The sequence below is a fragment of the Pelophylax lessonae genome (genome assembly GCF_965119305.1).
Source record: "Pelophylax lessonae genome assembly, chromosome: 3".
Classification (NCBI taxonomy): Eukaryota; Metazoa; Chordata; class Amphibia; order Anura; family Ranidae; genus Pelophylax; species Pelophylax lessonae.
This window is the reverse complement of record NC_138770.1, coordinates 533,898,478-533,912,976: the sequence shown is the minus strand read 5'-3', so window position 1 is coordinate 533,912,976 and position 14,499 is coordinate 533,898,478. Positions and strand designations below refer to the sequence as shown.

The window sequence follows — 14,499 nt, the reverse complement described above, 5'->3', positions numbered from 1 at the left end:
ATCCAACCTGATGTAAGTTTCGTCCCACTGGATACCCGAGATGAAGTCCAGTGGAACAAAACGTACGTCGGGTTGGGATGAAGTATCTCATTGTTTTCTTGATTTTTTTTTTTTTTTTTTTTTTTTTATATACATAGTCACGGGTTAACACATATATATTGGATCCATCCAAATATTTTCACATTTTTAGCACGGCACTTTCTATGTTTTTATAAGTTTAACAGTATAGTTGTATTGTAGTGCCAGCAGCTGGTCAATTTATTTTTGTTTTTAGTAAGCAGTCGTTTCCCTACTTCTATATCTTATACAATTACAGTAAATATGAGGTTATCTTGTGTGTTTGTTTTTTTTTTTTTTCTTTAAATTAAAATGAGATCCTGTCACTGCAGTGCACATGCACAGTGTAGACTGAATATGTGTTGTAAGAAACATGCAGGTATCATTTGTTGTACTTTATATCCCTTCTTTATTTTATTTTTCCACCTCTGATACTATCTGAAGTGTCTGAAGGTTCTCTTTCTCTTTTTTTCTCTTTCTCTTTTTTTCTCTTTCTCTTTTTTTCTCTTTCTCTTTTTTTCTCTTTCTCTTTTTTTCTCCTTTTTTTTTTTTCTCTCTCATCACAAGGACTGCAGCAACTGAATGCAAAGCCTCTCGCTAGACTGCTTTGAAACACTCCAAGGCTTCCATCTACTTTGCAAAGCACCGCTCTGCATGACGGGGTTGTAAACAGTCCACTCCTTTTTAAAGTTATGACTTGCACCCCTACCATTCAGGGTTTACAGTGAACAAAGTAGATGGCAGACTCAGCGTACTCTTCAGCAGTCTTGCATGAGGCCACCCATTTATCTGCTGAAGCCATGGTGATCTCAGAGTAGGGACAGAGCCTTTGACGACACACACCTGTAAGTGTTGGAGGTGACTCAAAACTATAAAATATTTATGATGGGGTTACTGAAAAAGGGGAAAAAAAACAGATCAATACCTAATACGTGCCTACTTTTATTACGTGTTCAAGCTTCAGTGTGCATAGGGCTGACAAGGTCTCAATGTATTCATAAATTCCCACTAATGTATGAAATACTGTATTTACATATATTTGTTGTTCTTTTCAGTTGTCCATATTTGGCTGTGAATATTACGCCTGCGATTCCTGTAATAGGTGGAATTCTTGTATTTTTTGTAATGGGGACTTTACTGAGAACCAGCTTTAGTGACCCAGGCGTTCTTCCTCGTGCCACTCCAGATGAAGCTGCAGATTTGGAAAGACAAATAGGTAAATGGTGTCCTAAAAAAGAAACAACAGTTTTTTTTTTTTTTTTTTTTTTTTTGGTGTGTTTATTTAAAAAGAACCTGTGTAAAATTTAAACATATATGCTGCAACAGACCTGGAACAAGTATATGTATATCAGAGGCTTTGCTTTCACTTTGGCCTCATTTTGCTTCAGTCGTTCCTGGGCTGAGAAAGTAATAAAGCCAGAAATAGTCAGCAGTACTTTTTTTTTACCAGAAAAGATCAGGAAATTGCAGCCCAATATTTCTACCACTAGGGGTTTACTTTAGGTGTATTTTGTTAAAGGACAAGTTTACCTTTCTGAACAATTAAATGTTAAACCCATATTTGGGGTGTAACCTGTTCAGTATCCACCACCTTATTCCTCGATTTTCCACCCCCTCCCTCTTGTGTCAGTGGGCGGTGGACCTTCTCCCCGCATCTGCTGTCAATTTGAAAATCATGTTCTTCATTTAGAGTTCTGTGAATAAATAAATGAACTACAACTACCATCAGCCATTGGGGGCTTGTAGGTCTCAATGAACTGCAAGGGCGCTGGGGAGCAATTTATTAGTTCACTGATTATCCTGGACTTCATAGGCAGACAGCTATACTGACAATCTGCAGGATTCTTAGTATCAATGCACATTTTTTTATCTGCAAAATAAAATAAATATTTAATCTTTTTTTAATTTTTTTTTTAAATAACTGAACATAGCTTTTAGCCCCCATTCACACTACCGCGACGCTACTTCGCACCGCGACCTCCGAGGTCGCGGTGCGAGCAGCGCGCCGCGACCTCGGAGCGGCCGCCACGGACTTCATAACATTGAAGTCTATGGCGGTCGCCTCCTGGTCGCCCCAAAGAAGCTCCGGACCCTTTTTCTAGGTCGGAGCGACTTGTGTCGCTCCTATTAGAACGGGTCCGTAGCTTCCCTATGGGAGGCGACCTGTGAGGCGACCAGGTCGCCTCACAGGTCGCCCTAGTGTGAACCGGCACTTAAAATCCAAGGTCTACTTTGTTACTAATTCCCCACCCTGCATCCTAAGTAGAAAATCTTAGGCCAGCTTCACGCTGCTGCAGTGTGGGTGTATCTACATTTTTGCGCATTTTAGCTGTGGTCCCATTGACGTCTGTGTGGAAACCACAGACCCACACTGCGGCCAAAACCTTTTGAAGCCGACAACAGAAAAATAAAAATGATTGGGCAATAATGAACCTGTCTACCTTTCATTTTGATGCCACATCTGCTTTACTATACCAAAGTAACCCCTGACCACCATCTACTCATGTTTTCTTAGGCATGAGAACTTATTAATTAATTTTTTTTTTTTTCCTTAATCATTTAGGAATAATTGATTCTTTGTAACTATATTATCTGTTAATTTAGTGTACAAACAGTAATTATGTTCTTTACATAGATGTTGCAAATGGGTCCACTTCAGGCGGTTATCGACCTCCTCCCCGAACGAAAGAAGTAGTGATCAATGGACAAACGGTAAAACTGAAATATTGTTTTACCTGCAAAATCTTCCGCCCACCTCGTGCCTCACACTGCAGCCTATGTGATAACTGTGTTGGTAAGTTTTACTGTTGTAGAGTCTTATAATGGTGAAAATGAGTATTTGTTTAATGTACCAACATTGCATTCTTTTAATGGGGCTTTCTAAAATATTAGAAAATGTTACCCTACCCCTGATGCAAGAAGGTTCCCTTCTCTCTCTTATACCCATCTTCATAATATATAACTCTACCGTGATAAAGGGAAGTCTGGGTAAGTGATTAACCATGTTCCTGCTGGTATAGTGCTGCAAGATCCTCAGGCTTATTTACTTAAAAAAAAAAAATCACCTGTAAGGGTCTGGTTCAGCTTACCTTGCATGGACATGGTGGAGAATCACCAACTTTTGTATAAAGTTATATGTTTACAGCACTAGCTATGCAATCTCAATAAATGTGTTATCACTTGCTGAGCAAAATTCCTCAACCTGGCCTGTAAATGTAGGGAAAATGCAAAAGTCTTGTGTTGCTCAAGGTAAACTTATCAAGATTGGCTTTACTGGTTAAGCAGGTGCCGAGGGTGCTAAACACAGCCGGTCTGTGAATACATACAATGAAGGCCTGTTGTGAATTTTTAGCACATACAAACAGTGTGGGGGACAATAACAGTTAACACGTTTTTATGGTTAGCGTCCCCACACTGATTGTGATGTGCATGTGACATTTTCAATAAAGATATCAAGGAATGCTATGAATTCCAAAACTTTCTTCAATCATTGTATATCCTGTAAACGTCATTTAATTATATTTCACATACTGTTCCTGTTTTGTTTCCTGGTGATGTCAGTGCCCATTGTCCTGAAATCTATATTCAAATACACTGCTCAAAAAAAATTAAAGGGACACTTTTTTAATCTGAGTATAGCATAAAGTCAATTAAACTGGGATATTGATCTGGTCAAGTAGCAGAGGGGGTTGTTAATCAGTTTCACCTGTTTTGGTGTTAATGAAATTAACAGGTGCACTATATGGACAACAATGAGACAACCTCCAAAATAGGAATGGCTTTACAGGTGGAAACCACTGACCTCCTCTTTTCTGACTTTTTCACTAGTTTTGCATTTCGCTAGGGTCAGTGTCACTACTGGTAGCATGAGGCAATACCTGGACCCTATAGAGTGTGCACAGGAAGTCCAACTCCTCCAGGATGACACATCAATACATGCCATTGCCAGAAGGTTTTCTGTGTCTCCCAGCACAATCTCAAGCGCATGGAGGAGATTTCAGGAGACACAGTTACTCTAGGAGAGCTGGACAGGGTCATAGAAGGTCCTTAACCCATCAGCAGGACCAGTATTTGCTCCTTTGTGCAAGGAGGAATGGGATGAGCACTGCCAGAGCCTTACAAAATGACCTCGAGCAGGCCGCTGGTGTGAATGTCTCTGACCCAACAATCAGAAACTGAATTCATGAGTGGCCTGAGAGCCTGATGTCCTCTAGTGGGCTCTGTGCTCATTGCTCATTTTTTCATTTTAATTTCGGGGTGTCTTTGAATTCAGCCCTCTGTAGGTTGATCATTTTCATTTCCTTCAAACGATGTGGAATCCTTTTTCGTTCCTAACACATTACACAGTCCATATCAGTATAGATATCCAGCATGATGTATTTCCCCACTGAGACCCGATGTTTTTTCAAACTGTTCCTTTATTTCTTTTGAGAAGTGTATGTAGCGTTTGTTCTGGCAGGTTTAAAGAATGGAGCCTGTAAAGCATTGCACCAGCGATCAGCAGATTACTGGTGCCATGCAGGTTTCCAGCAGATCTGCCAGTGTATCTGCTTGCCCATACAGGTAAGCCAATACAACCGAACAGGAAGCATGGATGAATTACCATGGCTCTCCACAGCGCCATTGTAGTTCATTAAAAACTACAAGCCTACAGCCACAAAGGCTGCCAGACTTTGTCATTTTCCGTGCACAGAGCCCTGTCAATCAGTGGCGGGGATCGGGGAGTTGCGAGGTCGGTCCGACTGTAACATGTTGCACCCTGAATATGGGTGTAATCTGTTACAAAAAAAAAAAAAAAAACACCTTCCAAATCTCGCTCCCCCAGCCCTCTCTAAATACTTACCTGAGCCCTGTGCCATCTCTCTCTCTCTCTCTCGCCTCACTGTCAATTAAATTCATTGCATGGGGGGCCAGGACACCATACAATGTATAGTGTCTATATACACACAGCGTGGCTCGGGAGTGAGCCACATGTCTGTCCCCATAGCAAGCGCTTGCGATGTGGCCAGACACTTAAGAGGAGGAGCCGACCATGCTGGCGGTGTACCGAAGTTCTGGGCAATACCACTGCACAGTGCAGGTAAGTATAACATGTTTGTTTTAATTTTAAATACTTGCCTTTAACACTGTAAATCACCACTTTTTTTTTTTTTTTTTTTTTTTTTTTTTTTATTTTTTTTTAAATTTGCTTAATCACAGTTCTGTAGCCCGTTAACATTTACCCTCAGATTTTGCAATAGTGTCTACCACCTCTTCTGCATCTTAATGACAGTAGAGCATTCACCAGGCTTGCAACCCCATAGTTAAAACATGCTACAAAGGAGCTGCAGTCTCTGTCGGAAACAGAGAAACGTTTGAATTCCTTTGTATGCTAAGATCTTGGAGACGCTATTTTGCTTTGGGCAAGAAAATGTATACATGGTTGCTAATTTAATGTATAACTCGCCAGTTTATCTAATTAAAATACTTTTGGTGCAACTTTAATTACCTTGACTAAATAGAAGAGACATACGTGGGTTTTTAAAAAGAAGTTTAAACTATTTTCAGATAAAAAAAAAAAGTAAACCCAAAAAACTCACCCCTTAATACAGTCCTTCCAGTACCTAATCAACCTGACGGTGTACTGAGCAACTTTGAAGCTATCTGAAAACAAAAAAAATCTATGCCAGATAATGCCATTTGGAACAGATGTTATACATTTTTACTGAATAGCAGTGGGAGGAAACAAATTTTCGGGGAACCTTTGAGTCCTGCAAAAGAATAGGAATAAGGATATGGGCTCATTTCGAGACTGACTGAGACTAGATGTCGCACTTACTCCACAACTAGAGGCCCCCAACTCTTTGCTATATTCTGATTTTCAGGGCAACAAACCCCTTCATATTGCACGCAATGGAAACATGACCCCACCCCCGGGATATTGGTGCAAAATGTGAGACTTTAAATCATCTCACAAAGTACTTGCCCCTGACAACTGTTTTTAAGGTGATATCCCGCTGGTACTTTTATGCCAGCTACGATAGCAGAATGCTTGCCCAAATATCCGTCAAACTGTTTTCGGAGGGCCCGGACCTGGGCCATATGAAACCTATCTGGTGGACGTGTCCAAAAGTACATACAGACGTTTTGGATACGATTATGCAATCTAGTCAATATGGTTGCAAACGCACCCCATGGGAACGCATACTCATTACCCACGTCTTCATGAATACAAAGCAAACAATTGCAAGGGCGTGGAAATCACCCATTCTCTGCTTTGAGAAGTTGAAGGGCTGTGTTCACGGCACGTTTATCAATGAAAAACTGACAGATATCCTTAAAGATAAGCATGATAAATGTTATTGTATTTGATAACCTTGGCTTGATCTTTTTCCATCATCACAAATCACCACCCGCTTTATGGAATTGTAGTGGTGTCATTCCAGGTAGACAAGAGCCTCTGGAGCAGGGGTAGGGAACCTATGGCTCGCGAGCCAGACGTGGCTCTTTTGATGGCTGCATCTGTCTGACAAATCTTTAATAAAGGGGGGGCGTGTCCGGCGTGAGCCGCGCTGGAAGTGTAGTCCCAGAGCTCCGACGCGTCTACCACTCAATCCAGTGCCATCCGCGTAGCTGTGCTCAGTGCCGAGGAGATTTCTGCACCAATCGATGGTACACTTTTTTTGAGGGCTACCCACCGCTACCCTCAGTTCGTCTCTGGGTGACCGGATTGCCGCGCTACGAACCCTGTGGCCTACTCGCGGTACCGCCGCTGGCTCGTGTGCTGTGCATCTGAGGGCCTTGGCAATCACCGCCTGATAAGGAGACCTGCCATCCACTCCCTGTGCTTTGACAGACACGATCTCCTTCCCCCTCTGACATCCGGGGACCCGCGGGAGCGGCCTCTCACATCCACTTCTGAGGCCTTCAGCTGCCGGCCGCCATTTTCTCAGGGCCTATACTCGCCTCCATCACTCACAGGTCTGCAGGCGCTTCACCACTCTGGCCTCCTTACATGCCTGCTCTGTTCTCTTCCCGACCGGACTCCAGGCACTTTCGCACTGCTCAATCTACTCACTGTATAGCTGCGGCCCATGAATATGAATATTAAATAAAGGTTCCCGACCCCTGAAATAGTGTATGGCTCTCTCAGAATTACATTTGAAAATATGTGGTGTTCATGGCTCTCAGCCAAAAAAGTTCCCGCCCCCCCCCCCTGCTCTGGAGCATCCACCCCTCCCTTCTCCCTCCCCCGTTTTAGGCACATGAAATGAAGGCAACACATTTTCTGACATTAAGATCATCTAACCTAACTTTAGGTCTTAGGGGTTCAGCGCCCTTATCTTTTTTTAAAGTGGTTATAAACTTTTATTCTTGCACTTGTTAGATACTGTAAATACCTCCTAAACGTGCACCGTTTTGGACACATTTACTATATATGCAGCCGATGACCCCATCGGCGCATGCACTCTGAAGAAACGGCAGCCTGGGCCATTTCTTCAGAATCCTGTGATGTCATCATGGCTCCGGCCAGTCACCCAGCCTGAGTCAATGGACCCAGAGGAAAGTCTGGTGAAGTTCGAAGCAGCCTCCAGCAATCACATCGCTGGAATGCTTCGTTTTCAGGTAAGTTTCACATAATGTGCTAGTATGTGATGCATTTTAGCACATTATGGCTTTACCTTGCAGGTCTATAAAATGCAACCAGTGATTTACAACCGCTTTAAAGAAACTGAGGCCTAACTAAATGGTATGGAAAACTTAGAAAAATTTAATAAAACAAATGTCACTGTAAAAATATATACTTACACTACCTATGTATGTACTATGCTTCAGGGATGAATGGACACAGTGGGGTTGATTTACTAAAAACTGGCCCGCCCCTCTTGCTACTCAAATAACTGTTGATATGTTATATAATCCTGTTTGTTTCCCAAGCCTGTGTGCCTCTCTCGGTTTTTATTAAAAAAAAAAAAAAATATATATATATATATATATATATATATATATATATATATATATATATATATATATATATATATATATAAAAAATCTCATTGCATTGTGCTGCTCGGTGATCATGTGACCAGCTGGCGCTCTCACACCCCCCCCCATCTCTGCTCCTGAGTGACGTTAGCAGGGGAGTCTTGGCCCGCCCCCCCCCCCCCCTGAAGCTGTCAGACGGGGAGAGGTGAGAACCAGTTAGTCATGTGATCGCTGAGTAGCACACTCAAATCGGGTAAATACTTTTTTTTTTTGTATTATTATTATTGTAAAACAGACAGAGGTACACAGTCTTGAGAGACAAACCGGATTAGACAAAGTCCTGCAAGTGGCTTAGTAACCGCTTTAACTCAGTGTGTCTGGACCTTTTACAAAGGAGCTGGATTCCTGGAATTAAGTTTTTTAATAGAGGAGCAGTAATCTAAAATCACTGTTCTGCACTGCTAAGCTGGAGGCCCAACATTTACATTGTATATGTATTGAACAAGCATGGCTGCTCTTTCTACAAGCTAGGTCTGCAAGTGCGATACCTATTTTGTTTGTATTGAATTTGTAATGCAGATTTTGTTGACTAATGCATGCCAAACAAAGGTCAAATTTCAAAAGCATTTTCTTTAGAAATCTTTATCTAAGAATTTTTAATTTGAACTTCGCTCCATTGGTGGACTGCCGCCAATAAATTTGATTGATCGAGCATGTTTGAAATTTTTTGAAAAAACAAACAATTTTCTAATCTATGATGTGAGAATTGTCTGAGAAATATAATCGAAAAAGAAGTGCACAAGAAAAAATTCCTGGAAAAAATAGATTCCCATCTACGAAAATTATTTTCTGTAGCAACTTGAGGTAAAATCGAAAGCTTGGTTGGTCGAATTTTGATATCAGTTGTGGCATCATGGGATCACAAAACGCAAGAAGTTTCAGATTTTTTTTTTTAAAAGTAAATGAATTTGGAATTCGACCATCTATGACCTGCATTACACAGTCACCCAGTTTTGTAATAGATCCATGAATCGGGTGTTTGCTTGTAATTTTTTGTCTGCAAAGCGGTGGAAAATTGTTACCTCTTGTCCCCCTCTTTAAAAAGTAAATAACCAAAAGGGACTCAGGAGTGTCTATGTACCGTCGTATTTAACTACCCATCCTGTGCACCTAAGATATTCATCCCTAATTATATGAAAAAGTATTTGACTGGTATTTTTTCACTTTTATTATTAAAGTTTGTCTTATACAGTATGTTGTGTATGTATAGGGTTACCTTCAGAATCACCTAGATGTTTTCATGTTTTTGATAGCAATCGATACTTTCATGCACCAAGGTAGAGTTAAATTGATCTGAAATAAGTCATTACACTCATGCAACACTTTTTTCGTAAAATTGTTTTATTCATCTGAATTTACATTTATTAAATGATCCTTCATTCGCAGCAATGACAACTTTGGCATTCTAGACCATTGGCATGGTAATTGTTAGTTTTTGCACATATTCAAAGGAAATGTTAATCCTCTTCCCAGAGGTGCTACTGAGCTTGCTATTTTTCTCTGATCTTACAGTAAAACACTTCACACAAGAGGTTGGTAGAGTGGAGATCTGATTGTGCCAGCTAGTCAATAAAACTCAGTACTTAGCCTTCCTGTTCACTGAATAGGTTTTATATCACTTAGAAATCTGCTTCAAATCATTGGCCTGCTGCATAATGGAATTTTAAGGATTGAGCAAAGGGATGGCATGATTTTGTGACTGTTGTACATTGGAGCAATTACTGATAATTATGGGACTCTACTGTGATATTCACAATTTATTAAAAAACAAAAATGTCTTGGTGGTTCCAGACTTCAACACACCTGGAAAGTTCACTTTGAATACACAATCTGCGTGTTAAGAATTATGAAAAAAAATTTTTTTTACCCAGTACATTTTGGATTTTCCGTTTTGCTCAACTTATTTGCTAAAATTCCCTTTGCAAAATAAACAGCCTCTACTACTATAAGCCCCTTTCACACATGCGGACCGTTCAGATCCACCTGTCAGTTTTTCATGCGGATCTAAACGGATGCCCCATGCATCTCTATGGGGCAGCGGATGTCAGCGGAGACATGTCCGCTGACATCCGATCCTGTCCGTCAAATCCAGACAGATGGAAACCCTATTTTCCATTCATCTGGCAGATCGGGTGAGAATGGATAGGCGGTCCGTTCTCATCCGATTTCCCCCATGGAGAACAGCAGGGATGTGACACCTCCGTCTCCGCTCACAGCGCAGAGAGAGAGAGCTGTCATCCGCCTTCTCAGCGGGGATCGGTGGATCGATCCCCCACTGAGCAGAATGGAGTCCGTCGACTGAGAGGACAGGTGTGAAAGGGGCCTTAGTGAATCAGTGCCACCGAGGCTGATTTATTTAAAAAAATTAAGAATGTTCAAATGATCAACTGTAAATGTTCACCTCTGCTAGCTAGTCCTGTGCAGAGGAAATAAGTAAATGGCAAATGTTGTTTTTCATATGTGGATGTGTGAATTTTTGTGTAAAGTCTGGGTGAATGTATGTGTATATATGTACAGAAAAGAATCACCCCCTTTAAAATCACATTTTGTTTTGCAGCTTGAGATGAAAGTTTTAGCCAGCTGTACTCAGTGAAACTTAAAACATCCAAGTGAAAGATATAACATACCAACACGTCAGGAAAAAAAAAAAAAATCAAATGTATTGATCTTGATTAAATATATATTCTTTTATATTCTATTGATATTCTATTGCAGTATGTCAACGCATTTTAAAAGGGCACTACTGCTACAACTGACTATTTACTAGATGTTTGCCTATTCTACATTGTACACTTGTAATTCTGTAATGAAGGTGCTTCCTTTACCATTAATGTGTGCAGAAGTACAGACACAAATTCATAGCACAATTATTCTAAGGCTACATGGATGATTAACAAAAACACTCTTCTGAGAATTGTCATAAGAGACTTCTCGCAACTATTGCCCACAAGCCTTCTGCCGTAGCAAAAACAAGTGATTTTTTTATTCCAGGAGGTTTGTTTTTTTTAAATAGTTTTTTGCATCTTTTAACCACTTAAGCCCCAGGCCTATTTCGGACACTTTTTGTTTACAAGTTAAAATCAGTATTCTTTCCTAGAAAACTACTTAGAACCCCCATACAGAGAATAAAATGTCGGTCATTGCAATATTTTTTGTCACGCGGTATTTGCGCAGTGGTCTTTAAAACGCCACATTTCACTGCATTTAAAAAATACTACACAGTAAAGTTAGCCCATTTTTTTTTTTTTTTTGTATATTGTGAAAGTTGTCACGCCAAGTAAATAGATACCCAACATGTTATGGTTTAAATGGCGACAAACTACGGTCAATAGAAATCTCAATAGGCGACGCTTTAACATTTTTTTAACGGTTACCAGTTTAGAGTTAAGAGTGTAGCTCTTTTTTTTTTTAAATTATTGCTCACGCTCTGGCGGTCGCGGCGATACCTCACATGTGTGGTTTGAACAGTGATTTCATTCACGGCTCGACTTCCCGTATACGTTTTCTTTCGTGCGCGAGCTAACGGTGACGGGGGCTGTTAAAATTTTTTTTTTTCCTATTTATTCATTTTTTTTAACTTTATTACAGGTTTTAAAAAAAAAAAAAAAAATCTGATCACTTTTATTGCTGTCACAAGCAATGTAAACTTCTCTTGTGACACCAATATGCAGTGACAGGTACTCTTTATGGAGGGATCGAGGCTCTAAAAGACCCTAGACCCCTCCACTACACTTCCATGTATGCAAAACGCCGAAAACTGCATTTTTGCATACAGTCGTTTTTTAAATCTGTCGCCTTTTGCAGCAGAGTAACCCGGAAGTGACATCATGGACGCCGCCTCATCGTCATCGGAGACCCGATCGAAGCCGCTTCCGGCTCAGATCGGGACTCCATCCAGCTGGCGGATGCACCGGCTGGGTGCTCGGGTCTTCCGGTGGGATGGGAGGCCCGGGCAAAGCCACGGGGGGGGGGGGGGGGCGTCCACTCACGCTCACCCAGGTAATGATCGAGCGGGTCCTGAGCCGCATCGGTCGTTATCGACGGAAAGCCGACCGACTCTAAACCACAGTACATAACCCCGCAAAGTCTGCCGACGTGTATATATACGTCACTTTGCGTTAAGTGATTAATATACAGGATATGTTAAGAAATGTTGGTATAATGACTTATTACCTATTCTATATTATCTGAGATTTGTTAAAGTACAATATCTCAACAAAATTGAGCACACCCCTCACATTTTTGTAAATATTTTATCTTTTCATGTGACAACACTGAAGAAATGACATTGTCACAATGTAAAGTAGTGAGTGTACAGCTTGTATAAGCCCCCGTTCACATGCAGGCGGCGCTACTTCGCACCGCGACCTCGGAGCGGCCGCCACGGACTTCATAACATTGAAGTCTATGGTGGTCGCCCCAAAGAAGCTCCGGACCCTTTTTCTAAGTCGGAGCGACTTGTGTCGCTTCTATTAGAACGGGTCCGCAGCTTCCCTATGGGAGGCGACCTGTGAGGCGACCAGGTCGCCTCACAGGTCGCCTTAGTGTGAACGGGGGCTAACAGTATAAATTGACTCCTCAAAATAACTCGACACACATCCATTAATGTCTAAACCGCTGGCAACAAAAGTGAGTACACCCCTAAGTGACAATGTCCAAATTGGGCACAATTAGCCATTTCCCCCCCCTGGTGTCATGTGTCTCGTTAGTGTTACAAGGTCTCAAGTGTAAATGGAGAGCAAGTGTGTTAAATTTGGTGTTATCGCTCTCACTTGCTCATACTTGTCACTGGAAGTTCATCATGGTACCTCACGGCAAAGAACTCTGAGGATCTGAAAAAATAATTTTTGCTCTACATAAAGATGGCCTAGGCTAAAGAAGATTGCCAAGACCCTGAAACTGAGTGGCAGTACAGTGGCCAAGACGAAACAGCGGCTAAACAGGACAGGTTCCACTCAGAACAGGCCTTACCATGGTCGACCAAAGAAATTGAGTGCATATGCTCAGCGTCCTATCCAGAGGCTGTCTTTGAGAAATACACTTATGAGTGCTGCCAGCATTGCTGCAGAGGTTAAAGGGGTGGGGGGGGGGGTCATCCTATCAGTGCTAAGACCATACGCCGCACACTGTATCAAATTGGTCTGCATGGCTGTTGTCCCTGAAGTAAACCTCTTCTAAAGATGATGCACAAGAAAGCCCGCAAACAGTTTGCTGAAGATAAGTAGGCTAAGGACATGTATTACTGGAACCATGTCTTGTGGTCTGACGAGACCAAGATAAACTTATTTGGTTCAGTGTCACAAGCGTGTGTGGCAGCAACCAGGTGAGGAGTACAAAGACAAGTATGGCTTGCGTACAGTCAAGCATGGTGGGGGGAGTGTCATGGTCTGGAGCTGCCGGCAGTGGGGAGCTACAATTCATTGAGGGACCTATGAATGCCAACTTGTACTGTGACATACTGAAGCAGAGCATGATCTCCTCCCTTTGCAAACTGGGCCGCAGGGCAGTATTCCAACAGAATGACCTCAAACACACCTCCAAGACTACCACTGCCTTGCTAAAGAAGCTGAGGGTAAAGGTGATGGATTAGCCAAGCATGCCTCAGACCTAAACCCTATTAGGCATCCTCAAACAGAAGGTGGAGGAGCGCAAGGTCTCTAACATCCACCAGCTCGATGATGTCGTCGTGGAGGAGTGGAAGAGGACTCCAGTGGCAACCTGTGAAGCTCAGGTGAACTCCATGCCCAAAAGGGTTGGGTATGCACATTTTGCTGAACAGCTTTCAAGAGCCAACAGACTCTCCTCCCCTTTGCATGAGGTTTGTGGTCTTAATGGTGTTGCCAGCCATTATCTATTATCACTGCCACGGTGGAACAATGTCACCAGACCAGTGATGCCAGTCAGTATCCCTAATCACTGCCACACCGGTCTGTCGCCACCATCCACTTCGTGTCCATGATCATCTCCAAACTAGTCATTTTGTCCCTGATCACTGCCACATCAGTGCAGTGTTGCCTCTTCCTGAATTAATCCTGCCCTGTTTATTGACCTTATGCCTGGACTGACCCATCTGCACATCCCACTAACTACATTCTGCAAGGGACCAGGCCAGTGAACATTCCTGGGGGCAGTCTTGTACTAGTAGGCTAGGCTTGCTTGGCTTACAGAATTCCCTTACCAATCGTATAGGGGTGACATTGCAGTGCACTGGTTTTGACACAGTTTGATTTGTGTGATACACAAGATATATCGGGTACATAATCAGTCCAGACAGTGAAAGTCTCACACGTGGTATCACAGAGTAGCAGATTGTGTTTAAGGGTGTAATTCTAAGTATGTCCAAGCTCCATGTGAGAACGATCTTATTAAATTGACAAATTAGTGGAAAAAAAATAAAAAGGTATATTTTCCTTTTCT

The 14,499-nt window shown here is 41.9% G+C and overlaps 1 protein-coding gene across 5 annotated transcripts in view; it reads left to right on the top strand.

Moving 5' to 3' along the window:
* ZDHHC14 (zDHHC palmitoyltransferase 14) overlaps nt 1–14,499 on the top strand; it is a 139,232-nt gene that overhangs the window by 56,223 nt on the left and 68,510 nt on the right. For all 5 annotated transcript variants that reach the window (XM_082249829.1, XM_082249828.1, XM_082249827.1 and 2 more), the window contains 2 exons: nt 1,113–1,273; nt 2,693–2,851. In XM_082249829.1, the coding sequence (XP_082105955.1) occupies nt 1,113–1,273; nt 2,693–2,851 (320 nt within the window). The remainder of the gene's footprint in view (nt 1–1,112; nt 1,274–2,692; nt 2,852–14,499) is intronic.